The 27,820-nt window shown below is 47.8% G+C and overlaps 1 protein-coding gene and 1 long non-coding RNA gene across 2 annotated transcripts in view; one reads left to right on the top strand and one right to left on the bottom strand.

The window, feature by feature from the left end:
* LOC123328460 overlaps window positions 1-10,679 on the top strand; it is a 93,811-nt gene extending 83,132 nt beyond the window's left edge. Inside the window, exons 2-3 of the long non-coding RNA XR_006543291.2 lie at window positions 4,623-4,703; window positions 10,496-10,679. This is a non-coding gene — a long non-coding RNA (uncharacterized LOC123328460). The remainder of the gene's footprint in view (window positions 1-4,622; window positions 4,704-10,495) is intronic.
* The window catches only part of EPAS1 (endothelial PAS domain protein 1), a 92,241-nt gene continuing 68,607 nt past the window's right edge, over window positions 4,187-27,820 (bottom strand). Inside the window, exons 7-16 of the mRNA XM_006054785.4 lie at window positions 21,706-21,812; window positions 14,794-14,941; window positions 13,926-14,140; window positions 12,654-12,844; window positions 12,016-12,126; window positions 10,224-10,714; window positions 9,122-9,248; window positions 8,810-8,927; window positions 8,426-8,599; window positions 4,187-6,404 (exon numbers count right to left, since the gene is read on the bottom strand). Coding sequence (XP_006054847.1) covers window positions 6,253-6,404; window positions 8,426-8,599; window positions 8,810-8,927; window positions 9,122-9,248; window positions 10,224-10,714; window positions 12,016-12,126; window positions 12,654-12,844; window positions 13,926-14,140; window positions 14,794-14,941; window positions 21,706-21,812 — 1,834 coding nt within the window. The 3' untranslated portion in view covers window positions 4,187-6,252. The remainder of the gene's footprint in view (window positions 6,405-8,425; window positions 8,600-8,809; window positions 8,928-9,121; window positions 9,249-10,223; window positions 10,715-12,015; window positions 12,127-12,653; window positions 12,845-13,925; window positions 14,141-14,793; window positions 14,942-21,705; window positions 21,813-27,820) is intronic.

Raw genomic sequence — 27,820 nt, 5'->3', positions numbered from 1 at the left:
TTGCCTGGAGAATCCCATGGACAGAGGAGCCTGGTGGGCTACAGCCCATGGGGTCGCAAGAGTCGGACATGACTTAGCGACTAAACCACCACCACCATGAAGCTGTCAGTCTAGGGAAGCTGAAGGACGCATGACAATTAGACAGAACGTGGTCTCTTGGATGGGATCCTGGAATAGGAATAAAAGGTAAAAGCTAAAGAAGTCTGAATAAAATATAGATTCTATATAATAAAAAACATAATATGAATATTGGTTCCTTAGTTGTAATAAAAGTGCCATAGAAAAGTTAGTGACAGAGGTAACTCAGTGCAGGAACTCTAATATTCTTGCAATTTTTCTGTAAATCTAAAATGATTCTAAAATAAAAGTTCATTAAGTGTTTAAGAAAAACTTCCCCTGACCCCTTCTGCCAACTCCACTCCATTTTTCTGCTTCCCTTCACAGGGAAATTTTTTTTTAAATTTATTTTATTGATGTATAGCTGATTTACAATGTACTAATTTCTGCTGTACAACAAAGTATTCAGTTATAGATACACATATATATACCTTCTTTTTCATATTCTTTTCCATGATGGTTTATCAAAGGGTATTGAAAATAGTTCTCTGTGCTGTTCAGTAGGCCTTTGTTGTTTATTAGTTTTTATACTTTAATTTTATTGGAGGATAGTTGGTTTACAATGTTGTGTTAGTTTCAAGTGTATAGCAAAATGATTCATTTTATATATTTACATATATCCATTTCTTTTTTAGATTCTTTTCTCATATAGGCTATCACAGAATATTGGGTAGAGTTCCCTAGTATAGTAATACTGTGCTATACAGTAGGTCAAGGTCAATGATGATCTCCATGTTGCCAAACCCCCGAGTCATTTTTTTCCTTCTCATTTTACCTGACCTTTCAGTTAAGTGTGCGACCCAGTTAACTATTCCTACTTGTTGAAAAAAACTGTCTTCTCTTGGCATTTGGAATACTGGAATCCTGTTTTTTTTTTAATTCATTCATTCATTTTTGGCTGTGCTGGGTCTTCGTTGCTGTGTGGGCTTTATTCTAGTTGTGGTGAGTTAGGGTTACTCTCTAGTTGCAACGTGCTGGCTTCTTATCGCGGTGGCGTCTCTTGTTGTGGAGCACGGGCTTCTAGGGTGATCGGGCTTCTGTAGTCGCGGTGCGTGGGTTCAATAGTTGTGGCATACGGGCTTAGTTGCTGCGCTGCATGTGGGATCCTCTTGGACCAGGGACTGAACCTGTGTCTCCTGCACCGACACGTGGATTCTTTACCACTGAGCCATCAGGGAATCCCTGAAATCTTATTTTTTTTTTTTTTTTCCTACCTGTTGCTACTCCACCAGCCTCCCTGCTGTCTCCTCCTCTCCCGGACTTCTACCAGCACTGCCATGGTTAGGGCTCTATCTTAAGGCTCTATTGTTTCCTCTATGCTCTTACCTCCCAGGTATAGTGCATCCAGTCTCAGGGATTTAAGTACAGTTACCCTACGGGCAACCCCCAAATCCATATCTCCAGCCTCATCCCTACAAGGTAGGAACTGTTATCACACTCCTTTCAGAGGAAAGCAGACACAGGCTAGCGGACATGAAGGGGCTTCCCCCAAGTTTACTCGGCTAGAAGCAGCAGAGGCAGGATTTGAATCCAGGTCTCTCTGACTCTAGACCGGTGCTGGGAGTGGCCAGGCTGCCCCCCACCCCCACTTCCTACCCTCCTTCCATCCCAGTTCCTGGTGCCACCTGCTCCCAGGGTTTCCTGCATGTACTGCTCATTCTGACTTTGTGCCTTTGTCCCCCTTACCAATCCACATCTCCTAGAATGATCCCCCACCTTCCTCTGCATCCTTTTCCTTCCCAGGTCTGATTGGGGGGATTCTCCGTTTCTCGGGTCCTCACTGATCTGTCCTGGCCTCCTCTGAACTTCCCCAGGACCGAGGGTTCACCCTAAAGCAACTGAAGGCTCATTTGTATCTATAAGATTCTTGTTTTCTGAACCCGAGATGGGGGTTCAGTGTGTACAAGCACACTGAGGGGGAGGGTGTTGAGACATGATGCCTGTGACTAGGACTGCCTGGGAAAATGTGGGCCGTGGGCTTCCTCATACCCAGGCATACAGGAGTCTGAGTTAGCCAGGGTGGTTTCCTCTACTAGCTGGTAAACTCTTGGAGAGACCATAACTTTACCAAATAAGTATCATTAAAAAAAAAACAAAAACAAAACTCTGCTGTGTGTGTGGTAGGGTGTGGGTAGAGAAGTACTTCAAAACCCTTTTTTCCTGGGGTCTGGGAGGCCAAGGAAGCTTCAGTCTAGAAATGAAGGAGGTGGTTTAGTTTTCACTGAGGTCACAGAGGCCAAGCAGTTCCTCCAAGGGCCACTGAGCTCAAAGGAATCATTTGAAGAAATGGGGTGATGCTGTGATAGTGATCATTTTAGAGGAACTGAAAGTGCCCTGCGGGGGAGACAGAGGCCGGGGACTGTGAGATGGCAGAGGGAAGGGCTGTGGGTGGGAAGGGCCTGTGCACTGGCTGAGAAATTGAGACCTGATGTCATGGGGCAAGGACGTGGTCCCCTTCGCGTGTGGTGAAGTTGGCCTCAGTCCCTGTGATGTTGGCCTGGGTTCTGCTCCCAGCCCTGCTGTTCACTCACATGTGACAGCAGGCAAGTCCCTTTGTTTCTCTGGGCCTCAGTGTTCTCATCTCTAGAATGAAGAGGTTGAAAAAATAGATGACAAGTTTGGGCTACATCATTTCCAGGCCTATTTTAGCACCTTGAGTCCATCTGGGACTAGTACATCCAGTACTGCTGTCTTACTTGGGACACCACTGCCTCAAGACAGGAAGAACCTGGTTAACCCGCAGCCCCCTCCCCCTCAAAAAAAAAGAAAAAAAGATTCTGTGCTTCCAGTGCTGGAGGCATGGGTTCAATCCCTGGTTGGGAAAACTAAGATCCCATGTGTCTTGCAATGTGGCCAAAAAGAATAAAAGTTCTTTTTCACATAAAGCAGAGGGTGGGCAGGGACTGAGGAGAACAGGGCTACAGAAGGTTGAATCTTGTATGTTGTGAAGGAAATGGGCCTGCACTGTTTCTCTAGCGAAACCCACATTTCACCCCTCAACTCCAGTTTGAAATCTTCATTAGAGACCATGCTTCAGGAGAGGATAAATTCTGCCCTACTCGGATCACAGGGAGCCAGGGCTGGCCCTTCTTCACCAAGAGGGGCTGCCTCCTTCCTCAGCTTTGGGTCTGCATGTCCCCACCCCTCAAAAGAGGGACTTCTTGTCTGGAGGCTGTTAGGCAAGGTAAGCTCTGGGAAGGTGAGTTTTGCATGCCTGGAGGAGAATGTATTTAGAGTCAGGAGGCATCCCAGTGGCTGATCTATTGTTAATTCTTGCAGGCTGCTGCTCCTGCACAACTGGCCATGTAGGCACACACTTACTCCTAAGTGTTAGTCGCTCAGTTGTGTCTCTCTGCGACCCCATAGTGGTAAAGAACCCACCCGCCAATGCAGGAGACATGAGAGATGCAGGTTAGATCCCTGGGTCGGGAAGATCCCTTTGAGTAGGAAATGGCAACCCACTCCAGTATTCTTGCCTGGAGAATCCCATGGACAGAGGAGCCTGGTGGGCTACAGTCCACAGGGTCGCAAACAGTCGGACACACTGAAGTGACTGCGTGAGTGCAGACTGTAGCCCACCAGGCTCCTCTGTCTGTGGGATTTTCCAGGCAGGAATAATGGAGTGGATTGTCATTTTCTTCTCCAGGGGATCTTCTTGACCCAGGGATCAAACCCAGGTCTCCTGCATTGCAGGCAGATTCTTTAGCAGGGAAGCCACCTACTCCTAAGCCACCTGCATTAAAATTTTTTTTTTTATTACTCAAAATCCTTCCCGTAATTTTCTGAAGGCAGGGACCATGACTTCTTCTCTTGGTGCCCTCCCAGAATACAGAAAAAGGGGCCTGTGGCAGAGAGAACACCACCTGCAGAAATATGGATGATGTAGCATGGCTTCCTGGTCTTAGACAATTGGAAAGGTTTAATAATAGCCTTTTTTTCCTTCATTCAGCTTCCTGTCAGTTGTCTCCCAAAGATCAGTGCCCGTGTTCATTTCTGTAAACTGCTCACCAGTTCACTTTCTGATGGTGCAGCCCATGATCAATCCGCCAAAATCAAGAGCCGCCAGCAGTGGGAGGACCAGAATACTTTAATAAGATAGCAGTGTCAAAATACATTTCCTTATCAAGTTAAGCTCCCATATAGTAATAACGTCAGTAGGAATTTGACAAAATAATAATGTTCACGAAATCATTATGTTGATAGATAAGGTTAATATGAAGCTTGGAATATTTTTTCAGAGTGTTTTAGTAAAACTGCAAGGGTCAAATGCCCGTAACGCTGAGGCAAACACAGAAATCAAACACCAGCGCTTACACGTCAGTGGCCCTCAGGCTGTGCCGCCCACTGAGCGTGCGGCAGGGCTGCGGTGCTAAAGGACAATTTGGGCGACACAGTGACTAGGTCATTTTTCTTTTGAAACTTAAATTTTGTTTTGTTTTGGGCAGTAAGTTCATCCAGGCTTACCAGATTCTCGGTTTGCTGTGTTTTGCTTTTTGTGTTTCTAGAAACTTTGTCGTTGTACCCATGATGGAAGAGTTCCAAGTGGCTAGTATTCTGAAAACAAGTGATGCTGTCCCTCTTACCTGGTGAGTTACAAGGCACTTTTAGGAGACTGTTTTCAGTGCCTCCTACCTATATACGTCACTTCTGGGAACAGACAGACCTCAAGGAGGCCCAGGGGCCATCCCCGGAGGGCTGCTTGCTGCACCTTGACATTGCAGGGTGATCTGAGGGCCCGGCCCCATTGGCAAGGGGCTATGAGGATGAGGCTGGTCAGGACCAAGGGCCCCCTTTCTGCACCTTCACCCCACCCCCGGTTGAACTCCATGGGCTCCAAGGTGGTGAGCGGGACGTGCACTGGATCACTATACTGTTTCTGAATCTGCACCGTGTCATGAATTCCCATCTAAACCACCTCATGGTAGTTCTGGAAGTATCCAAATGTGCCCCATGAAAGACCTTTAGAGTCACATAGCTCAGTGCACTTGAAGGGCTGGCAACAAAATCTTAAGAAGAGTTAAAGCACTTCCCCTCCCTTAGATCGTCCCACCCCCACCCCTGACGTGCCATCAGACCCTCTTGGCAGTAATAATAATACATACATACATACATACAAAATACATATAGAACACGAGGAGAAGACAGCTCGCAATGCTCCCACTTAATGATTCCACTTTCTGGATTATTTGTCACGCCTATGGCATATCCCGAAAGCAAAAAGCCAACAGCGAGAGACCTTGAGCAAGGTTAGTACAGGCCCGTGGGGGTTCTGTACAATTCTGCAGTGTCAGCAACATCAGAAAGAAGATCAAACAGCTTAAAAAAGATTTTAAAGTGATTTTGTGAGCAGGATTCCATTTCCGTTTCTGATATTACAAAGTACCCATATATATGATAAACACTTAACCCAGATATAAATTTTCTTTCTTAAAAAACTCAGTTATGCTTTTGAATAATAATTAAAAAAAAATCCACCAAATGCAGGGGAAAAACACCAGTTTAAGAAAAGCCGTACTGTGCAACTTTCATAGATAACCACACACAATGGAGTTTACCCTTCACATTTCATTTCTTTTTTTACCCCCAAAAGTCATATCAAAATTAGAACAAAGAGTTGGCTTAAAAAAAAAAAAAGGACATTTACAATACAGTGATTAGTTTTAAAAAAGAAAGGAGGGCTGAGAGAGGCCAAAAATCAAGCTTAGAAAGCAAGATTATTTTGTTTCTCTTTGGCAACAACAACAAAATCTAGTTTTAGTTAAATGAAGCCAAAGCTTTCCCGAAAGGAGAACATACATACACCAAACTTGTTAATATGAATATTGTTTGTGTGTGAGAGAGACCCATGAATATTATAAATTAGGATTTGGGGAAAGAAAAATCTTATAAAATTTAAGAACATTTCCACTGACAGAGCAAAACATAGGTAAAACAATTATATTTTAAAAATATGGATAATAAAGTGAGCATCTTCAGAAAAAGGCCACTACTCGGTGACCTGGACAAGTTTGCCAGGTGAGTATATCTTGTAAAAAGTGTGGTGGTGTTAGAAATACCTAGTTGCAAAAAACAGACGGAGAACGTGAAGCTGGTGGGACGGCGTGGGAAGGGTTTCTGTCGGTGGGCGGCCCTGGCTCAGGTGGCCTGGTCCAGGGCTCGGAGGAGATCCCCTCCTTGGAGGAGCGTGGAGGTTCCGGGAACAGGAACGTTCACCTCACAGTCATATCTGGTCAATTCCGGCAGCAGGTAGGGCTCAAACGAGGGTCCGAGCAGCCGGCTTGCCATGCCTGAACAGAGAGTTAGTGCTGCCGTTTAAAAACCCTGAATCAACCGTGTGGGGAGGGTCTGTTCCCTAAAAGGCTAGCAGGGATGCAGCGGGTTCACAGAGCAAGAGGCACTTCTGGTTTTCCTGACTCCGGGGCACAGTGGGGCAGCCCTCATTTCACTCTTCAGTGTTGTCTTTCCCTAGTGACCTACCCCGTGCTCGGAGCAGGGACCCAGCAGATAGCAAGTCTGCCTCTCTTATCAGGTGAGGGGCTGAGACCCAAGGCGGGGACAGAGTGTGCAATGCAGATAGGACGGGGAAGGGCTCAGAGGATGGGGGGAGGGGGGTGGGTGGAAGGAGTCCCCACGAAGGCTTCCTGGCCTGGGAGGTGGAGGCATGAGCCAGTGCCTGGGCAAGGCTCGGAGTTGCTGACTGAGCCCTGCTCCCGTGCACTGGCAGGTGGCGGGAAGGCCGAGCAGAGAAATGGAATTCTGAACCAGCTAGTGCCTGTACACACTTGCACACACATCTACATGCACTCATATCATACACATGTGCCACAAGCACATGGACACGTACATACATACGTGCGCACACACACACACGGGTCCTTCAAAGGCCTGACTTCCAGTTTCAGGATCCCCACCCTTGGCTGCTCCTCTCCCGCTGAGAAGGAAGATAAGGGGACATTCCCAGCTCACCTCCCACCTCCCACTTCCAGGGAAGAGAGGGCCTGGGTGCCTGGAGGCAGACCCAGAAGCCCTTCACTGGCCTAAGTGTTGTGAATCCCTGCTTCCCTTCCTGACTTACGTGATGCATCTAAGCCCCCGGGCCCTCTCTTCCTTCAGCCCGCATCTCGGTCACTTCCTAGGGTCCATGCCTGCCTCCCCCACTCATCCTTGCTCTCCTGTGGACTGGGTGTGTCTCATGGCTGGCTGCAGCCCCACAGTAGAAAGGGGTACTTGCTCATCATCCTTTTCTAATCCCCTCTTCTTTTACTCACCCTCAGAACCGACCTAAATTTAAAAAAAAAATTATTTTCCCCTGAAAAGAATGCGTTTCCATTCAAGGAAACTCATGGGTTCACAGCAGGGATAATAATGCTGACTACCACTTCACGCAAACATATACACGAACATACACACTTTGCACAGGTGTGGGCATGGTGAGTCTTTGCAAACCCATGGACTGTAGCCCACGGGGCTCCTCTGTCCATGGGATTTCCCAGGCAAGAATACTGGAATAGTTTGATATTCCTTTCTTCAGGGGATCTTCCTGACCCGGGGATCAAACCCGAGTCTCCTGCATTAGCAGGTGGATTCTTTACCCACAGAGCCACCAGGGAAGCCCACACTTTGCACGCAGGCCTCTAAATTAAATGTGCAGGCTACTACTCCGACCTAAGGTAGGTAAGGAGCAAAGCTGGAATGTAAGCCCAGGACTATCTTGTGACTCTAAAGCCTGGACTCTGAAGCACTGAACAGCAGTCTGTCTCAAACCACAGTGCCGAGGAAATGACCCTCTTTTAGGGCAGGAGTTTGGTATGTTTCACCCAAAGTATGAATTACATTCCTGTTTACATAGCAACCTTTTTGTGATAACATATTACATAGGATGCTGATAGACTAAGGTGGGTAAGAGGCAGGCATTGGGTGGCCAGTCCTCCTAGAAAGCAAGATCCCCTCCGAGGGCAAGCCTGCCCGTCCTCCCAGCAGTGCGTCCTCATCTCAGCGTGACGCCGCAGTAGGTCACTGCATCAGGCATTACAGTAACATGAAGAACTGAGCAAAAGGCATAGGCTCGTACAGCCCTGGGTGTCACCTAGTCACTGGAGGGCTCCTTCTACAGCCCTGTGGACAGGTGGCCTTCCAGTCTCTGCTGTGGTGCCCCGGGGAGAGGAGGGCTCACCCCTCTCAAGGCAGCTGCCTTGCATGAGCACGTTCATCCTTGTGCCAAGATCTGCCACCATCTCCATCCCCGGGCTCCCACCCTCCCACAACCCCCAGGCCCTGGCACAGCACGCCTGTTCCTGAGTGCACCCACCTGACATCTTGTGAGCCGCTGGTAGGCTGTAGTCCTGGTACTGGGGGGCGTAACACTGCGGGGGGAACCCACTCTTGGTGGGCTCCCCCGGGCTCGTGGCAGATGGAGGCTGTGGTGGTGATAAGTGTCTCAGGGGCTGGCTCCTACCCCTCACGGGATTCTGGATGAACTCATCTGAAAAGGCCAATGTCAGACTGATGGGACAGACTGTGACACCCCCAGCATCCCTCTTCCTCCACAGGAGGAGCCCAGAGGTTTCTGACCATGTCACCCTCAGGTGGTGAGAGAGAGAAGAACCAGGGTGGGCCCGGAGCTAAACCCCTAGCTCCACTGGCAAATGCCCTCGCCCCACCCCACCCCGCCACGGCCCAGGACTGTGCTCACCATTAGGGACATTTGCATTTGGCAGCTTGTCCGGCATCAAAGAGCAGGTCCCACCACCCCTGAGACTCTTCATTCTTTTCCACATCAAATGCGAGGTGCTGCTGCCTGGCGGATCCCCCTGCATGTGGAAGTGCAGACATAGAGGGAGAGGCCGGAGAACCCAGTCCCAAACTGCGCTGGGGTGAGGCGGGCCCTGCTTGCTCTGAGAGACCCTCCCTGTCAGCCCGGGTCTCTACATTCAGCCCTGGCTCCCACCCAGCCTTCCCCAGGGCTGTGGAGAACCTGCGGCAATGCCCCGAGAAGATGGCTCACCCCACTCATGTCTTGGAAGGCTTGCTCCTCGTACTCCAGCTGTCGCTTCAGCTTCAGCTTGTTGGAGAGGGCAATCATGGCTGGGCTCATCACGTCTGGACCCTGAGGCCCGAAGCCCTTGGCAGACCTGCCAAGCCGGAGAGAGAGGGCGTGAGCGAGTCTGGGGCGCCACGTGCCCAGGGTCCTCCCCGGAGGACCCGACCGTGGTGGCTCTGGAGCCCCGGGGCAGAGTCCTGAGGAGGGGCGAGGGCCTGGGCTGGAGCTCTCCTGTCCCCAGTGCGCTCTGCCTGCTGGACACTGATGGCTCACCGTCTGCACCTCCCTCCACACCTGCCCGTCTGCCGGGCTGGCCCCCGGCGGCCTTTGGTCCCGGCCTGGTTTGCGGCTGCCCAACTTGGTAACAGCTGTCTTTGCGAGGGCCGCTTCTGCCCCATCTCCCCTGCTCTGCTTGGACTGCTCCCCACCAGGGACAAGGGAGGATGCCCTGTAAAAGGCAAGGGCCTCAGGGAAGCCTAACCAATGGGCCCTGGGAACTTGAAGTCTATTCCAACCATGGGACAGCCAGGGGAGCTCCCAGGGGTTGGAAGGGCCTTGTGGGGTGGTGGATACTGGCAGATGCTGGGAGGAGGCAGGACGGGGAGGGAAATGCTGGACTCTGGCAGCCAAAGTCAGGGGGAAGGCAGGGGCATCTTTTCACTTTTCTCAACTAGGCTTCCACGCTCGAACTGAGGAAATGTCCCTCTGTGTTGTGTGCGTGGGTGGTCTGTGGCTCAGATAATGAACTCTGAATAAAAAAAGCACTCTAGGCGATAGTTCAGGAAGCCACTTCTTTCCCTGTCTGCAGGCCTCTCTTGGTCTCCAGCTCTGATAAAACGTGTCCCACTCGAGGCCTCACGTATCTTAGGGCGAGTCCCCTAAAGCCCAAGCTCTCAGAGTTGAGAGAAGGGCTAAGCGGCATATCGGACCTCTGTCGGATGGAAACTGGGGATGGGGCCAGGGGCCTTTTGGAGCCCCATACCTGCCCCTAGTGGGCACCTGTCTGTACCTCCTCCCCCGTACAGCACAGCCTTAGCTGAAGCAGCCCAGTGTCTCCGTCACTGACCTCTTCTTGAACATGGCGAGATGGGGTGTGGCGGTGGGGGGCCCCAGGGGCGCTGTCCCCATGGCCTCTGCGTGCTGGTCTTCACCGGGCCACTTCATGGGCCCCAGCTGTAATGGTGGGTCAGGGGGCCACTGGGTGTTGGATATGCCTCCCATGGAGGAGAGAGGGGTGTAGGTCTGGCCACAGCACTGCAGCAGGGACACCTTGCTCCCACCATCAAAGAAGGCGAAGGACACACGCCGCTGCTCAGGCTCCGTCTTCTTGCTTTCCAGCTGCTGCTGATACTTGTCCAGGAGGAAGGTGCTGTGAGAGGCCATCGGAGCCAGTGGCTGGAAGATGTTTGACATGGTGCTGAAGCAGTGCTGGGGGGCCGACTGGGGGGTCTCCGGCAGGAGGCTCTCCTCAGGGCAGATGGGGCTAAGCTGGAAGTCCTCTCCGTCCATGGGGATGTAAGGTGCCAGGGTCTCCAAATCCAGCTCGTTAAAGTCAGTCTAGAAGACACAGAGCAGGGGCAGAGCAGCTCAGCAGGGGGCGCTGCCTCATCTCAGCCCCTGGTTCCCCCACTCCCGCCCGAGGCATTCCTCCTGCACGGCCTGGCAGCGGCCAAGGTCTTGGGGGCCCAAGAGAGGAAAACACAGATGTGTCTTCAAAGTGTGGAAGGTCTTCTGACAAGGGCTACCAGCCTTCCTGTGCGTCTCCTTCCACTCATTCTTCCACACACCCCACTGGTGTCGGCCCCACCTCTTCATTCCTGCCTACTCTGATGAGCACGATGGCTCCTGGGGGCCAAGGGCAGCTTTGTCCTCATCTCCAGCCTGTGCCCAGGGTGTATCTGTGGACAGCTCGTAGGGTAACCGAGGCCCAGTGCTCTCTGTGGGACCTTCATTCAGATCAACAAGGACTCAGAGATGGCCCCCAGGTTCCCTGTATGGGCACCATAGGGAATTCTCACAAGCAGATGCAGCAAAACGAACGTTTCACCCCTCACTCGGGGAGGTAGCTTATTAATGGTTACAATGACATGAAACGGTTAGAGAGAAGCAGCAGCCAGTTACCCACTTTCTCTTTTCAAGGAATAAATCTTAAGAGTTCAGAGAAGAAAGTGCAGGGTTGAAGTAGGGAAAGATTGCAGAATAAAGACACAAACTGAGGAGGCAAGGCAGAAATCTGGATGAATAACCCAGAGTAAGACAAATAGAGATTAATACATTTCCTTTGGGTTTTGTGACACACTTACCATCCACCCACACCCGAGCCTGTTTACTCAGGTTTTACAAGACTGTTTGGCCTTATGTAATATGTTTCTGAAAAGTTACGTGTAAATAAAAATTTGTCAGATGTCATTTTAAAATGCATTTAACATAAGTTATTTCAAAGAATCCTAAAATGAAAATGTTTGTAAAGGGAATTGTTCCCTGTGCTTAGAAAAGTCTTATACATCTGGACATCCGGGTATGCTTTTTAAATGCAGCGCTCATTGAAGAAACAGTCAGTTGTAGTTTTGGCATTCTGAGCACTAATAAATATCCAAGTTAGTAGGACATAAATATATGGAGAGTTAAAAAAAGCTGGATTTGACACGGGTAAAGCAGAGGGCAGAAGTGGGAGAAGCAGGTGACCACAGGCTCCATTTCCCTGCACTCTCACTGAGTTAAGGGACTATGGCATTGGCCAAGCTTTCCCACTAGTCTTTGCAACAAAGGGCCGAGGCTGCAGAGAATGGACGTAAGCCTTCACCAGCAGCAGCTGGTGGGCCTGGTGCACCATCCCAATCTTCTCCATGGCTACATACCTGGGTGCCACACTGGTCCTTCGCCTCTGTGTCCATGGCAAAGAGCTTCTCGATTGCTTCAATCTTCAGATTGTCATCTAGAGATGTGTAATAGTCTCCAGGGCTACTGGGCTAGGGGCCAGGAAGGAAGGTGACCAAGTCAAGGCTATGGCACTGCTTTCCCCAGAAGTCCAAGGTGGAAGGAGAAATACATCTCTGAACCCACAGAGTCAACTCCATTCCATGGAACAGGATTTGTAGAGAGGCCACTCCGTATGAGCCAGGTGAACCTCTCTGAGCTCAGTCTCCTCACCATAAAATGAGGCTGTCTTGAAGAACAAGCCAGACAGAGGCATGGCTGGCCAGGCCCTTTGCGCCCAGCAGGATGGTTACTGTCCTGCATGGAGACTGAGCTCAGGGCTCACAGTTATGAGTGACTTAGCCCCTGTCTTCAAGGACCTTATTCTGTAGATGGGGGTGGAGTGCCAACAGCAAGCATCTAATATGTGGCAGGCAAGTCTCATGGCCACCCTTGGGGTCTGCAGGAAACCTGAGGAAGAGGAGCACAGCACTGGGGCCTGGCCTATCCACTCAGCCATCCGGCAGCAGCCAGAGGAGCTCACCCTCTCCATGACCTCAACCCAAGGGGGGGGGCTCACCGTGGAGCAGCTGCTGCTGCTGCTGGCACTGGGGGTGCTGTTCCCCAAGGCGGCCGCCTGGGGCACGGTGAAGGCGGGCAGGCTCCCGGCCTCGCTGTGGGTGCCGTGGCTCTTCACCTCTCCGGTCCACTGCTGGCCTGGGGGCAGGATGCCCTTGCCATAGGCTGAGGACTCCTCAAAGTTCGGGGTCCCTGTGGAGACAGGGCCTGGTTTGGTTAGCACCCACAACCACCGGGCTCACTGCCAGGACAGAGGAAGCCCGAAGGATGCACAAGAGTTCCTAAAAGGGTCTGCAGTGCGCCTGGGGCTAGGACCTGGTCCACTGAGGCTCAGTTGGGTTAAAGAGGCCTTCAACCAGGGCTCTGCTTCAATGTACAGACTCTGTTTAATGGGAACATCCTCTTGGAGCCGCTAACTTTCAGAGATTAAATGTATCAGTTGCCTCTCTTCCCTGAAGGGTAATCTAGAATGCAGAGAAGAAGGTTATGAGAACTGGGCAAGTTACCTTGTTTTTGCCACAAAACTGGGACGCTGCATGACTCCTTGGATCAGGTTTGCCCTCTGTGACTCTCTGCAGTCACGATTCCCCTGTGGCTTCTCAAGAACATGTCTAGCAAGGCCAAGCCAGTTCAGAGCAAGTACAGGGAGGTGTAGCTATTCCTTGAGTGGCCACAGTAAGGCTGGGGGTGATGGTGGTCAGTTGCCACATGGGGAGGAAGGGGCTTCGGTCAGTTGCCACATGGGGAGGAAGGGGCTTCGCAGGTACACAGCAAGGGTCAAGAGCTGGAAACCCTGCTGGGGCCACCAGGACTCGCATCCCCAGGGGACAGGTAAACATTTAAAGACGTGCATGTAAGGACTTACTGCTGGGCCCAAATCTGTTTCTCCATCCATGCTTCTGGGATGATTTTTCCCAACATTATTTCAACATAGCAGTCTTTTGCCTAAACACACAATCTGTCTTTCAAGGTGGAGATCTGCCCACTCTGCAAAAATATGCCCACAGCTGCAGAGCAGATTCCCAAAACCTCTCCTCTCAGACTCCTACTGCCCATGATGCAGAACTGACCAGACCCCACCCGGATCAGTGCCTTGAGAGGTCAGATATACGGCAATCCTGAGCCATGGTGAGTGTATGTGCACAGCACAGGGTCTGGCCACACTAATGGATGATTAGCAAGACTCACAGAAGGCACACGGCAGCTCTGCTTAAGGGAAATCCCCCCACCCCAAGAGAGTTTGATGGCCTCAGCCTAGCTAAGATGCACCCACCGAAATCCAGAGAAATGATGGTATCTCCTGCGGTAGGTGCCAGCTGGGCCAGCTCCTCGGGCTCCTCCTTCAGCTTGGTGAATAGGAAGTTGCTCTTCTCAGACACAGCCACCTTGCCACTGTTATCAAAGATGCTGTTCATGGTCAGCAGGTGCGGCTTAAACGGTGACTCTGTCTGGTCCATGGAGAACACCACGTCGTTCTTCTCAATTTCACTGTTGGAGATGAGAGGGAGCTTCAGACCCTCCACATTTTCCATCAAAACCCTTTGGCTCTCCCAGACACACTGAAGCCCTGACAGCTGAGCCTCTCAGATAAAACCATGGGTATGGACAGTGTGTTAGCATTTTGTAAAGAACTGCACAGTGGTAGTTTGGAGTCCTGGAGCCTAGCGATGCCAAGAGTGCCTCACAGTATGTATCTGTCTTGGATGCTGTTTTTATATTGTACATGGACTGTGTGGTGTGCACAGACCTGAAGGCTTCTGCTTTTGTTTCACCCCAGCACTGCCTTTCTCCAGCAGTCTTCCCAAGTTCTACATAGCTAGGGTGTTACCTCTTCTCCCCAAAAGTATGAGCAGTTCTCTTCCCTTGATCCTCATTCAGAAAACAGGTTAGGCTTCATCTATGTTCTAGTTGTCTCCCTCACATAGGGTGGAGGCATGACAGATGACAGACAAGAGGCAAGGGGCAGGAAAAGCGCCGTCAAAGGGAAATCCCAATGTCCCATCGTCCCCAGGATGCCCACCACCAAGGACTCTGAGATGTGGTGCCTGGGTTCTGAGGAGCCCGGTGTCCCTGGGTTGCACTGTCAGCCTCAGGAACACCCTACCCCCCAGCCTCGTGGCCCCCAGCCCTCACACGCTCACCTCAGGACGTAGTTCACACACATGATGCACTGGGGCTGCAGGTTGCGAGGGTTGTAGATCACCGTCCCCTGTGTCTCCAGCCACACGTAGCCCCCATGCTTGGCAAGCATCCGGTACTGGCCGCTCACCACCTGACCCTTGGTGCACACTAGGGGAGGAGAAACGGGGCCTGAGGTCAGGGAGGCAAGGGCAGTGTATGGGAAAAGATGTGGCAGGATGAGCTGGAAGGGCGCTGAGAACATCTTGCCCAACACTTCATGTTAAACATGGGGAAGGTGGTCCAGAGAGGTTAGCTGATGCCCTAGGCTGGCTGTGAGGGAGTGGCCATCGCCAACCCTTGACAGGTCAGCTCACACCGGCTCAGCTGTGAGCAGAAACCAAGACCACCACCTGCCCTTCTTTCCCCTCAAGGTCAACAAGAGGAAGCCGCTCCATGGGGCACCAGCCAAATCTATGCATGCACCCAGGGCGCAAGAGCGCCTTCTCTGCCCCACACTGCAGGTGGGGGGAACCTGCAGGCAGCGTGGAGAATGCCTGTTCTCGGCAGCCCCTGGTAGCAGACCCACCATCAACACTCTGCTTGTGAATAAAGGCAGTTTAAAAAAAAAAAAACAGATACCCTGATTGTTTCAAGTCATTGGTCAGACCCGCCACCTTTAGGGCCACAGAAGGTTTGGGACCCAGAGCAAAGGCATAAACAAGCCTCCCAGGCTCCCAGTGGGGGCTGAGGCAGTACTGGGCCCCCAGCCACCTCCACACACAGCCTCTTCAAAGCCTGTGAGTCCTCTGCACTTGGCCTCCCAGCTGCCCAGCTAGGCTACCTGCATATGACTTCTTTCCTCTCCCAGAATGTTCTAAATGTTCATTTAACATTTGCTTTTCTCTATAAAAACACTGGAGAATGAACCCTGCATCCCAAGATGGTTCTCTTCCTCAGTCTAGAATGCTCTGACTGTTCCCATTAAAAAGGAATCAACAAGTCCCTTCAAATGAAAGTTTACTAATGTTAGGATTTCTGATAGTTTTCTGAATTGCCCACTTACTTTCATTCCTGGGGAATTCATTCGTTTGAATCCCAGCTCAGAAACCCCCAAATCATATAGAACTAAGAAGAGGCATGCCAGCAGGATTAGGAAATCTGGGTTTTGGTTTCTCATCTGCAAAATGGGGTACTGATAATGATTAACAGTAATGAAAAGGCAGAGGAACCTGAGATCAAATTGCCAACATCCACTGGATCATGGAAAAAGCAAGAGAGTTCCAGAAAAACATCTGTTTCTGCTTTATTGACTATGCCAAAGCCTTTGACTATGTGAATCACAATAAACTGGAAAATTCTGAAAGAGATGGGCATACCAGACCACCTGACCTGCCTCTTGAGAAACCTGTATGCAGGTCAGGAAGCAAGAGTCAGAACTGGACATGGAACAACAGACTGGTTCCAAATAGGAAAAGGAGTACGTCAAGGCTGTATCTTGTCACCCTGCTTATTTAACTTATATGCAGAGTACATCATGAGAAACGCTGGGCTGGAAGAAGCACAAGGTGGAATCAAGATTGCCAGGAGAAATATCAATAACCTCAGATATGCAGATGACACCACCCTTATGGCAGAAAGTGAAGAGGAACTAAAGAGTCTCTTGATGAAAGTGAAAGAGGAGAGTGAAAAAGTTGGCTTAAAGCTCAACATTCAGAAAATGAAGATCATGGCATCCGGTCCCACCACTTCATAGCAGATAGATGGGGAAACAGTGGAAATAGTGGCTGACTTTATTTTTCTGGGCTTCAAAATCACTGCAGATGGTGACTGCAGCCATGAAATTAAAAGACGCTTACTCCTTGGAAGAGAAGTTATGACCAACCTAGATAGCATATTCAAAAGCAGAGACATTACTTTGGCAACAAAGGTCCGTTTAGTCAAGGCTATGTTTTTTCGAGTGGTCATGTATGGATGTGAGAGTTGGACTATAAAGAAAGCTGAGCACCAAAGAATTGATGCTTTTGAACTGTGGTGTTGGAGAAGACTCTTGAGAGTCCCTTGGACTGCAAGGAGATCCAACCAGTCCATCCTAAAGGAGAACAGTCATGGGTGTTCATTGGAAGGACTGATGTTGAGGCTGAAACTCCAAATCTTTGGCCACCTGATGCGAAGAGCTGACTCATTGGAAAAGACCCTGATGCTGGGAAAGATTGAGGGCAGGAGGAGAAGGGGATGACAGAGGATGAGATGGTTGGATGGCATCACCGACTCGATGGACATGGGTTTGGGTGGACTCCAGGAGTTGGTGATAGACAGGGAAGCCTGGCATGCTACATGTTAGTAACTGTGGGGCAGAGGGGCTTAGAAATACTGAGTGATTTGCTGAAAGGCCCCCTCAGTGGAACTAGTACAGGACTGTAGTCCAAACTGAAGACCCCTAATCTGAGTTTTTTTTGGTTTGGTTTGTACTTTAAAAAAAAAATCAACTTTGTGTGCTAAGTTGCTTCAGTTGTGTTTGATTCTTTGCGACTCTATGGACCGTAGCCTGCTAGACTCCTCTGTCCATGGGGTTCTCTAGACAAGAATACTGGAGTGGGTTGCCATGCCCTCCTCCAGGGGATCTTCATGACCCAGGGATCGAACCTGAGTCTCTTATGTCTTCTGCATTCGCAGGCAGGTTTTTTACCACTTGTGCCATTACCACCAATAGAAAATGCACCCATTTTAAGCATACATGTTTTGATGAATGTACAGACCCTTGTAACAGTCACTACAATCAAAGAACTTTCCTTTATCCAACCTCCCGAATTTCTTATAGCTCTTAACAGTCAATCCCCATTGCTCCACCCCAGTCCCAGGCAGCCACTGATCTGGTTTCTGTTAACGATATATTGAAATCATCTTCTCTCCATTTGCATGGAAGTGGAATCATACAAGAGCACGTGCTCTTTTGCATCTGCCTTCTTTTTACGTAGCGTGTTTCCCAGAACCCTCATGTTGTTGTAGATATTTCTGGCTTGCCCCCTTTAATTGCTGAGTAATGTTCCACTGCACAGAGATACCATTATTTATCCATTCACCTTTCAGTGGATGTTTGTTTTCAGTTTTTGGTTATGATGAATAAAGGTGCTATAAACATTTATGTACAAATCTTTGTATGGACATACAGCGTAGGGGTGCAGTGGGTGGGTCATATGGTACGAACACCTTTCCTTTATTAGATACCGCCAAGTTACTTTCCAAAGTGGTTATATCGGCCTTGTCTAATCTTTTAAATAAAATCCTGTGCTGTAGGGAAGACAGATATCTTTTTTTTTTTTTTTTTTAACGTGAGGAAACTAAGGCCAGAGGGACTGTGACCTGCTTTACATCACGCAGGACAATAGTCTGGGCTATGAGACGGCCTTGTGGCCCGCAGTATGGTGCCCTCCTCCTACATTCCCCTGGGTGGCACTTCACTGGGAAGACTGAATTGGTGGTTGCTGCTGTCCTAAATCATCAGGGACCCCTTGGCCAAAGAAATAACTCTGTCTCCCCTCATCTCCCTTTATCTGCCCCACTGAGGCTCCCCTACTCTAGCGACATGATTCTTGCACAATTTCAAGTGCCTGGAGTGAACTTATTTATTAACTTATTAACTTGTTCTTAATGCAGACAAGATTCAGGGCTCTTATTCTTTTTGATTAAACAGTGCACTGAGCAAAGGTTTTTAACTGCATTTCTAGCGACTGCAGGCGAGGGCCTGCTCTGTCAGTAGCATATAATTACACCAGCTTTCTAATCATCTGCTCATTAATGCCAGCCTGGGTGAGGGGCCTGCTACTTGGTAGATAGGCTTTTTATGGCCTTAATCTTGTTTTCCTAAGAGCACATACTGTCCTCACACAACAAAGAAAAACCAGCCCCCCTCTCCCAAACCCTTACCCTCCAAGGGTAACAAATGTATAAACTACTAATCCATTTGCAAATGATGGCTTTCAATTATCTAAATCTGGTTTGAGGCCTGAACTTCCCCAGCAATTTCAATGGTAAACCTTCACAGGCTAAGATACACATACATGCCTAAATTCGGGATGCTGGTGTGTAACCCTGGACCAGCCTCAAGCCTGGGCCCCCAACTATTCCATAGTATGAGCATGGGTCTGTGGTGCAACTTTATCTGCATAAACTCAATGAGAGAGAGAGAAAGCGAGAGAAAGAGAGAGACAGAGTCAGACAAACAGAGAAACCGATTGAGATAGATGGAAAGATTGAAAGAAAGGAAAAGAACTGTCTGGCACATGGAACTCTACTCAGTTATGTGGCAGCCTGGATGGGAGGAGAGTTCGGGGGAGAATGGATACATGTATGTGTATGGCTGAGTCTCTTTGCTGTCCACCTGAAACTATCACAACATTATTAAAGGGCTATACTCCAATATGAAATAAAAAGTATTAAAAAAAAGAGGTGGAAAGAGAGACAGAAATAGTTGCTTCTGTTTAGCTGGCATTAACCCCATTTCCAGGCAACCCATGCAGATTTCCTTTTGTGGGTTCAGCCTGACTGGGTAGAGGCCTCCAAACTCAGAGCTGCTTTGCTTGGCTCCATCAGGGAAAGAAGGGACCCTGTGATTTATATTTGGTCTGTGAATTATCTTTAAGCGTGCCTATTGCTTAAAAACACAGAGTCAATAAAAAGTACCATATTGCCCTTGGATTCAGCAGAAAACTAAATTAGTATGACAATATTTTACCCCAGATCTTTTTTTAAGGATCAAAGATTTTCTATGAGAAGGAAAAAAACCCTTTCATAGGCCTACTGAGAAGTCATCATTTTTGTTCTTTTTGACAGTAGCTTCCTCCCCTTTCCCGCCCCAGAAGATGCAGTCCAATGCTGTCCTGCAAGAATTCTCAGAAACATTTGCTAGTGTCCCTACTTTGATGATGCACCCTTGGCTGAGAAGGAAGGTTAGGCTTTTCCCCAGTTTTACATCTAAAGGAGGGAAACCCCAGAAAGCCAGGCACTGGGGAATCAGTGGGAATCCCAGTCCCAGTATCAGGACGACTTAGGGAGCTGAAACTGCTATGGATCAGAAAAGCATGGGGAATCCCAGAGAGGAGGCTGGTGCCACATCCCACAGCTTCAAAGCTGGGGCAGGTTAGGGCTGCGTCACATCCATGACACATCCACCTCCCACCCCCATCCCTGTGTCCCTGAATGTGGAATCTGGATTTTGGATTTTTTTTTTTTTTTTTTGCCAGAGACCACAGTGAGAAACATCTTTGAGATATCATTAGGGGCCCTGCTGCACTGTCAGATTGAACCCTAAAGCCATGACGATAAAGCACAGAAACCAATTAGAGAAGATCTTACTGCTTGAGAGAAGAGTAACTGTGCTTCTGTACAGTTTATGGGCTGCTGATCTGTTAGCTGTGCTGAACCTCAGCTGTCCTAACCTTGGGATAGATGGATGGATTTAGGAACAATGGGGAAATAGCTGCATTTCCATTTTCTTCATTGCTACTTCAAGCCACTCTAATCCCTGGAGTCCAAGACCAGCAGGACCATTGGGAATCTTCTCAGACTAACCCATTTTAAGTCCTTCTGTAATCCTCTCAGCACCTCCATCTGCACTGGGGGCACTTTTTTGAAGCCTTCTTTCCAAAATATAGTTTTTGCCCTTGAGTTTATCCTTCACTTAGTGCCTATACAGTACCAAACACTACGTTAGATACCGAGGCTGAAGGTACCGGCCAGCTGGCTCCCAGGGAACACACAGCCCTCCTCCTCCCTCAGATATGAGATCCTTTAGGGTAGGGATCAATCCTATAAATTTCTATTTCCCCAGGTAGGCCAAGTGAGGAGGGTATGGCAACCCATTCCAGTATTCTTGCCTGGAGAATCCCCATGGACAGAGGAGCCTGGCAGGCTACAGTCCATAGCGTCACAAAGAGTTGGACATGACTGAGCGACTAAGCAGAGCACAGCACAGGCCAAGTACAGGGTTATAAACCCATAGTTCTTGCATGTTGATGGGCTGTATGGATTCAAGAAAATTGTCTTGGATCATTTGCAAATGAGAATACTTAATTGGGATTAAAGTCAACTGAAATGCAGTAGAACGGCTCTGTCTAATATGGTAGCCATAAGCCAAGTGTGGCTACTTAAAGTTAATTAAAACTATAATTTAAAAATTCAGTTCTTCAGTTGCATTACACATATTTCAAATACAGCAAAGGTCACCCATGACTCTGCAGAGGAAGAACATTTCCACTCCAAAAAGTTCTTTTGGACAACCCTGCTCTAGAATCCTTTCATAATTCAGGGTTTTTTTGTAAGCTGCAAGGCACAATTTCCACATGCCATTATTGGGTTGCCTGGACATTCTCATCCAACTGAGTTCTCTTGATTCAGCAAGCAAGCTCTTAAAACTATGGCCTATCTCAACTAATCTAGTAAGCTGGTACTGTACAAGCTCTACCTCTGTTTAGCCCAATGTTCCCCCATCCTTCAAGGTTCAACTAAAGTGCCCTGTCCTCTCTTTTCCTGAACTGTCCCAGCCCTCTTCTTCTCTGAATGGCGTACTTGCATCTAAAGCATATTACCCAAGTTGATCATGCTCTATGGGGCTGTTCCATAAGTTTTTGCAATCTGTTAACTGCAGAAATGTGCCCAGTGGAGGTGGTAAGGGGGGAATGAGATTCAGCCCACCCTCCATTCTCTAGGCTATACGCCTTGGTGTGTTGGTGTGTCCCCTTATCCTGTTTGCATCAACATGCCATATGGGCCGGTGGCAATTCTGGTTTTCTAACTTTCCTGAGGACATGAGTCTTGTCTGCCGCACAAGACGGTGGGCCCTGTGACGAAAGTGATTGGATTTTCTTCCTTCTCACCAGTCACATTTCACTCAAGGCCAGATTCCACAGATGTATGGGGGCACTCCTGGAACTTACAGTTCTGGTGGCTTTTGGTCATGTTCTCTGAGTCCAGTGCGTGGTAGAACTCATAGGCTGAGCGGCCAAGCAGCTCTTCAGGGTGGTAACCAACCAGTTCTGTGATTCTAAATTGAAAAAAAAAAAAAAGGCAAGGTGGGGAGATCATATGAATATCAACAGGGTGCAAGGACCTATATCCAGAATGTAAGTCAAATGCACACATTCAATGAAACACATTCCAAACTTCCTGGTCATACCATTCATCCAAACAAACAAAAGTATGGTGATCAACTTGCAACTATGGGTCTACTGAACCTCACTCTTCCTGCCTTTCCTGAATTGTATTTGGAGAGGCCGGAAAAGCACCTATCTAAGGGTTCCCTAACTCTCACCCCCAGACAAGCACACATACATATTCTCCAGTGACCACTGGAAGGGGCTCTCATCAGCCCCCTAATTCCTAGCTTTTGTAGACAAGTGAGCAGAGATGCAGAGACGGCAGACAATTTACTTGATGTCTACACAAGTGTCTGGGGACAGAGCAAGAATAAAAATGGGAACCTCCTGATTATTCAAGCTTATTCTAGTAGAAGTCATGATAAATGCAAAGTGAAAATTATGTGATCCTGAGTTAGAAAAGCCCAGAGGTGGCCTTTCCATGTGTGTTAACCATGGGGCAAGAGGAACCCGGGCAGCAGAGGCTGGTCTGTGCTCAAGTCTTCACCCCTCAGGTCCTGCGTGGTGACCTGATACCTCTTAGACATCAGGTGTGCCATTATGGGTTCTCCAATTTGTCCCTCCCTACCTCAAGGAAAGGAGGGAGGGCATAAGGTGCCAAGAGGAACAAATACGAAATCATAGCTCTAGAAACGTGCCCCTTCATTAACACTCTGATAAATAGGCAGCTTTGAAATGACAGGGCTTGGCTGGGCGCTGTACAGTGTCTGCTTTTGATGTGAAGAGGGCAGAGAAAAGGCAGACGTGGAGAATCATGAAGAATCAGGTACCTTTCTAAGAACCCTCTGCTCTGCACAGGAATCATTAAAATAAACAAAGCCCTACCCAAGAACCACCAGATAAGCTGCTTCCCCACGTCATACCTAAACATATTTCTCATAATCTTTGTTCTCTTACGTTTTTTCTAATGGGCTTGCTGTCTTGTTTACTTAGCCTATCACGAGCTAGAAGCGATGCTATCTCCTCATCATTACAAGCTCTGTTTTGGAACACATGGCTTCTGGGGCCTGGCCCGGTCACCTGTCCACGCTGGAGATGAAAGCAGAAGCTGTGACTCCTTGGTCTCCTGTCTCTACTCCTCTCCCCTTCTCCATGTGGGTTTTGTATAGGTCAGACTAAATCATCCTAGAATATTATTTCTGTTCTGTCACTCCCCTGTATAAGCATCTCCAGCTTACCTATCACCAGCCACATCCAGAGGAAATAAACTCTGCCTAACTTCTAAGTTCCCCCAGAGTCTTATCTCCACCTTCCAAGCAGTTTAATTTGCAGCTGATCGGCAGCATGCCATATCTCCTGCCCTGGTATATCCCTTTCCTCCCAGTTTCCATTGCTGGCAAAGCTAGGCTTGCTGCAGAGCCTCAGGGCCTTCTTTCTCTGAGCCCTGATGATGACAGGGCCAGTTCAAGACTGTATCTTGTTCACCGAGCTGTCTCCAAGTCCCCCTTCTTAAGCCTAATCAGCGAACACAGTGTCACAAGGAATTATGTAATCTTCTGTCCACATCCTAGGCTGCCAACCCTGAATTCGGGAACCACAATCTCCTTTGGCCTCCGCAACAACGAGTGCTCAGTAAATGCCAGAGTAGCCGACCAACGGACTGATTTTCTTTGGGGGCCTAAGGTACAATCAGAGCCCTGTCTAACTCAGCACTGTTAAGCATCCCAAGTACTAACAATCCACTTTTCTTCCTAGAACACAATCACCTATCTTAGTGCACGACGGTGCACACACACAGCCTTCAGCGCAGCCCTCATGGTATTCAGTCCATCCTTCCTCCATTCCCTAAGGTGTGTCTGGTGTTGAAGTGGGCAGAGAAGAGGCAAATTCTCTGCCTAAGTGAGACCTGGGGGTGAAAGGCTTTGTCAAACAATGGGCAACAGACCAGAGCTGAGATGCTTAGGTCTCAGCTGATTTAGGCCAGCAGAGATTTCTCTGGTGAGATTTCAGCAGTTCACTTGCACCAGCCAACTGGTTTCAGATGGGGAGGACCTGTCCCCTCACTTGGCCCTGAGCAGAGAGATCTTTGATTTCATCATCGACAGACATGTTCCTCAGCGGCTCAACTCTGGGACTGCCAATGGCACTTTAGCCGGAGTGGAGATTCAGGGAGAACGAGGAGACGGTTGAACAGAGCTGGTGCTTCCTTTCTTACACCCAAGTAGCTTTTCCGATGAGTTCCATGTCTTTCAGGCTTAGCCCGGGAGTCAGAATCGCACCAGTAGGCTGTGCTGACGGTGGGTTGGCTGTTTACAGGCTCACCAGTTTGCCACAAAAACTACTTCCGTGTGTGCACTAGTCGTAGATTTCCTAGAGACCCTCAGAAATGAGGCTGTTCTGGGAAAGTCTGATTCTCCTCCGTAAAGAGACTACACTTTCTTTCAAGATTAGAATCTTTAAAACGCTCAAAGTAAATGTTTATTATAATCAACCCCAAATAAACTATTTTCTGATCTAATTAGTATACTATCCATTCAGAGGACACAATGGCATGTTTTGGAAGTGGACAAACAAGGGCTCAGCTTCAGGATTGCCAGCTCTCTTCCCAGTAGCAGCCTTCATTTATCTTGTCAACTAAAATAAATATTTAACGTCTCCTTCTTCATGCCTTTAAACAGACGACTATAAAAACTGGGAAATACACATACCCCAAACACAATTGAAGAACATTCGAGTGGTTGAACTTCACAAAACCAGGAAACCCCAACTCAAAGCTAATGGTCGTTGCCCTCTTTCGGCAGGCACGCCGACGCCAGCGGGGAGGCTGACGAACCCGGTTTGTTTACAGGGTCGGCCTCCACGGCACACAAGGGCCCTCCCTGCTCATTTCCCTCTGTCCCAGGGAAGTCTCCAGAGCTGGGCTGTGATAACATTTCATCTGCTCTCTTCACCAGAGGCAGGGGAACTTTTTTTTTTTTTTTCTAATTAAAGGTCCCTGACTCTCTGGAGGCGGGGGAGAAAGTCATTTTGGGGTCACCCATAAATTTCAAAAGTCAATTCAGTATGGCTGTTCTGTTTGTAGAGAAGAGGAACATGTAAAGGGGCTTAATTCACCAGATTTCAGAAGTAAAAAAGCACAGAGGTTCCTTTTTAATAATAAAGTAGGAAGAGAACCGGATCGAGGATGAGGCCAGGAGAGAGACATAGACATTGACAGGCAGCCGCAGGAGAAAGAGAGAAAAAAAGAAACTAGAAACTGGAGAGGGAAAGAAAGGCAGTTAAAACCTGAAGTTAGTGTCGCCCCAAGCTAATATGTGGGTCAGAAGGCTGGGCTCTCTGGATTTCAGAGTCGGGTTTGCCTCACAGCATAAAATGACAGTTACTGGTCATTCATTGCTCTCTACCCTTCACGCTGCGAGGCCCTTTCCATGTGGACCAACCGTGGCTGAGCGCTAGGAAGACATGGACTCTCCCACGGCAGCAGGGTCAGGGCCGTGCGGCCTTGTAGGCAGAAGAAACTCAGTGCGGGCCTGAGCCGGCTTGGCCGCCCACGAGTAACGGGGCAGCGAGCTCCCTGCTTCGCTCCCTGCTTCACACGCCGCGCCTGGAGTCAAACAAGGTCTGGCTGCAGTTGTTACTCATTCCGTACACGGGCACAGAATTTGCTCAGTAAATTAATCATGTAAACAAGATGGTTAGAAGAGTATTTAAACTATTTGAGAGGATGAAAGTTTTAAGTACTTCATAACCACCTATTTGTTTTTGAAAGAATGCCTTTGCTAATAAAACCATCTTTCTATTCAGGCCTGCTTTCTTTCCTTCCCTCCTCTGGCCACGGCCTCTCCAAAGTAACACTGGGCTCACCTCATTTTGGTTTCTGTATGTGTTTTTTTTTTTTTTTTCAGCTTTGAAACTGCATTTCCTTAATAATAACCAGACTATTCACCACCACAGATTTCAATGGCATTTGTTTTAATGTATTTCAATCCAGATCTTCTTTGCTTTAAACAACATTTTTGCCTTGTGTTTCCCTCCAATAGGACATGGTTAAGTGAACATCCAGCTGGCTCTGCAATTTGCATCCTGTCAGTGTTATGTGTTACAGGTGGGGTGAATATATACCTAGTGTACATAGGAGGGTCGCCTGGTTCAATCCTGGACCGACTCTAAGTGCCACCAAATGCCGAAACCGCCTTACATTACCTTGAAACCCACAAGCAGGAAGGGGAAAGTTGCCTTGGATTGTAGCAAGAGAGAGGCAAATCATGCAGATGAATAACTTTTGAATTGTGAGGTCTATCACACTTGAAATCAATTCCAAAGAGCTGCTTCTTCCAAGGAATATTTTGAACAGATTAGACAGGATGATATACAAGCATTTCTCATAAACATGCGTAGTCTTTCTTAGGACTGATTTCAGAACATTGTTTGGAAGAGACGCAGGTGCACAAGGAGAACATTTCAAGTGTCTTCTAAACTCAAGGACTTAAAAAACACATTATATATACCCTGCTACATAAGATCGGTAGAGAAAGACTACTATGTTTGCAAAAATATTTAGAACAGACTATGAAACTAAAAATGATATGTAACATATTCAGCTAAAAGATCACTTTGCATTTAAAGATGCTACCTATCCTCTAAAAAAAAAAAAGTAAAATAATTTGTTAAATGTATTTCAGTATGCAATGAAAGTATATAATCTTTTTACTATTAATTTGCCCAAAGTCAGTCTATTTTCTTCTTGGGCATTAATACTATCACTTTTCAGGTGTTTTGATGTGTGTTTTACATCTCATGGCTCTCTATAATTTTACTGACAGTCTCTTATCAAACTATCCCTCACTTTTATCATCATTACCATTCCCAACTTCATTGTAGAAAAAGAGTTAATCATAAATCTGACTCACAGAATTTGAAATGTAGGCATCTGCATTCACTAAACTGTAACTTCTGATATTATTACGTCCTATGTTGCCCTGATTCAGTGACAAAAAGGGGTTGTCTTCAGATTCTTTATTTTTAAAAATTACATGACCCTCTTTGTTAATCTGGAAATTTTACTGTTATGATAACTCCCCCCCCATACTTCTCTTATGCACATAATTTGCTTTTATAATTTATTTCTAAGATACAAAAAGACTCATAAAACACACAAAGTCACAGCAGGATTTTGTGTATTACAGATTTGCCCTGCTCTCCCTGATGACTTGGCTTCTTTCTCAGTTATTTTCTTTTTCCACTAGATGGCGCCTCCATGTGAATTTAAGAACCATCCCATCTTGAAGTTAAATTTCTTGGGAACAACTTTTGTCTTCCTTTTGGGTGAATGGTTCATTAAGTTGCTCATGTCTCCAACTCCAGACCCTTGGAGATCAAGAATCATCTCTTTCCTTCTTTGATAGAATTAGTCTATGGCACTGAGTTAGATACATGGTAGATGTTCAATAAATAACACTTCATTAATTGGCTGCTCATTTTAGGAAACTATATGAATTGTGAATGGAGAAAAATTCATTACACTGATAATCAGGATATTCTTCTTTAAACTTTCTGCTCAGTTTTACTGCCTCCATTGAGAGCAATTGATTGTATATACAAATAAATGTGACTGACATAAACTGTTATAGAATTCTCTTCTAACAGTATTTGCTGTTTCAGATAATACAGGACTTGGTATGGTCTTGACTCTTTATTAAGAGGAGCAGGATGAATGCATTTTGAACCATCTGCATTCCTTTATTCAATTTCAGATCTTTCAGGACAAGTTGCTTCTGGTTCAACTGATTTTGGAAACCTGAGAGTTAAGTAAGATTACTCTTTTTTCTATTTTACTTCTCACCTCCCTGCTTCCTGTCTTCTCCCTTCTCTTTTTCTCCATGATCCTCTTTTTTTCATTTGTTTGATTATGTCTGTGGTCTCAATACAACTAAGAAAAAGTACCAAACAACCTCAG

The sequence above is a fragment of the Bubalus bubalis genome, chromosome 12 (assembly GCF_019923935.1).
Source record: "Bubalus bubalis isolate 160015118507 breed Murrah chromosome 12, NDDB_SH_1, whole genome shotgun sequence".
Classification (NCBI taxonomy): domain Eukaryota; kingdom Metazoa; phylum Chordata; class Mammalia; order Artiodactyla; family Bovidae; genus Bubalus; species Bubalus bubalis.
The sequence above is the reverse complement of the archived record's forward strand: the minus strand, read 5'-3'. Positions and strand labels throughout refer to the sequence as shown.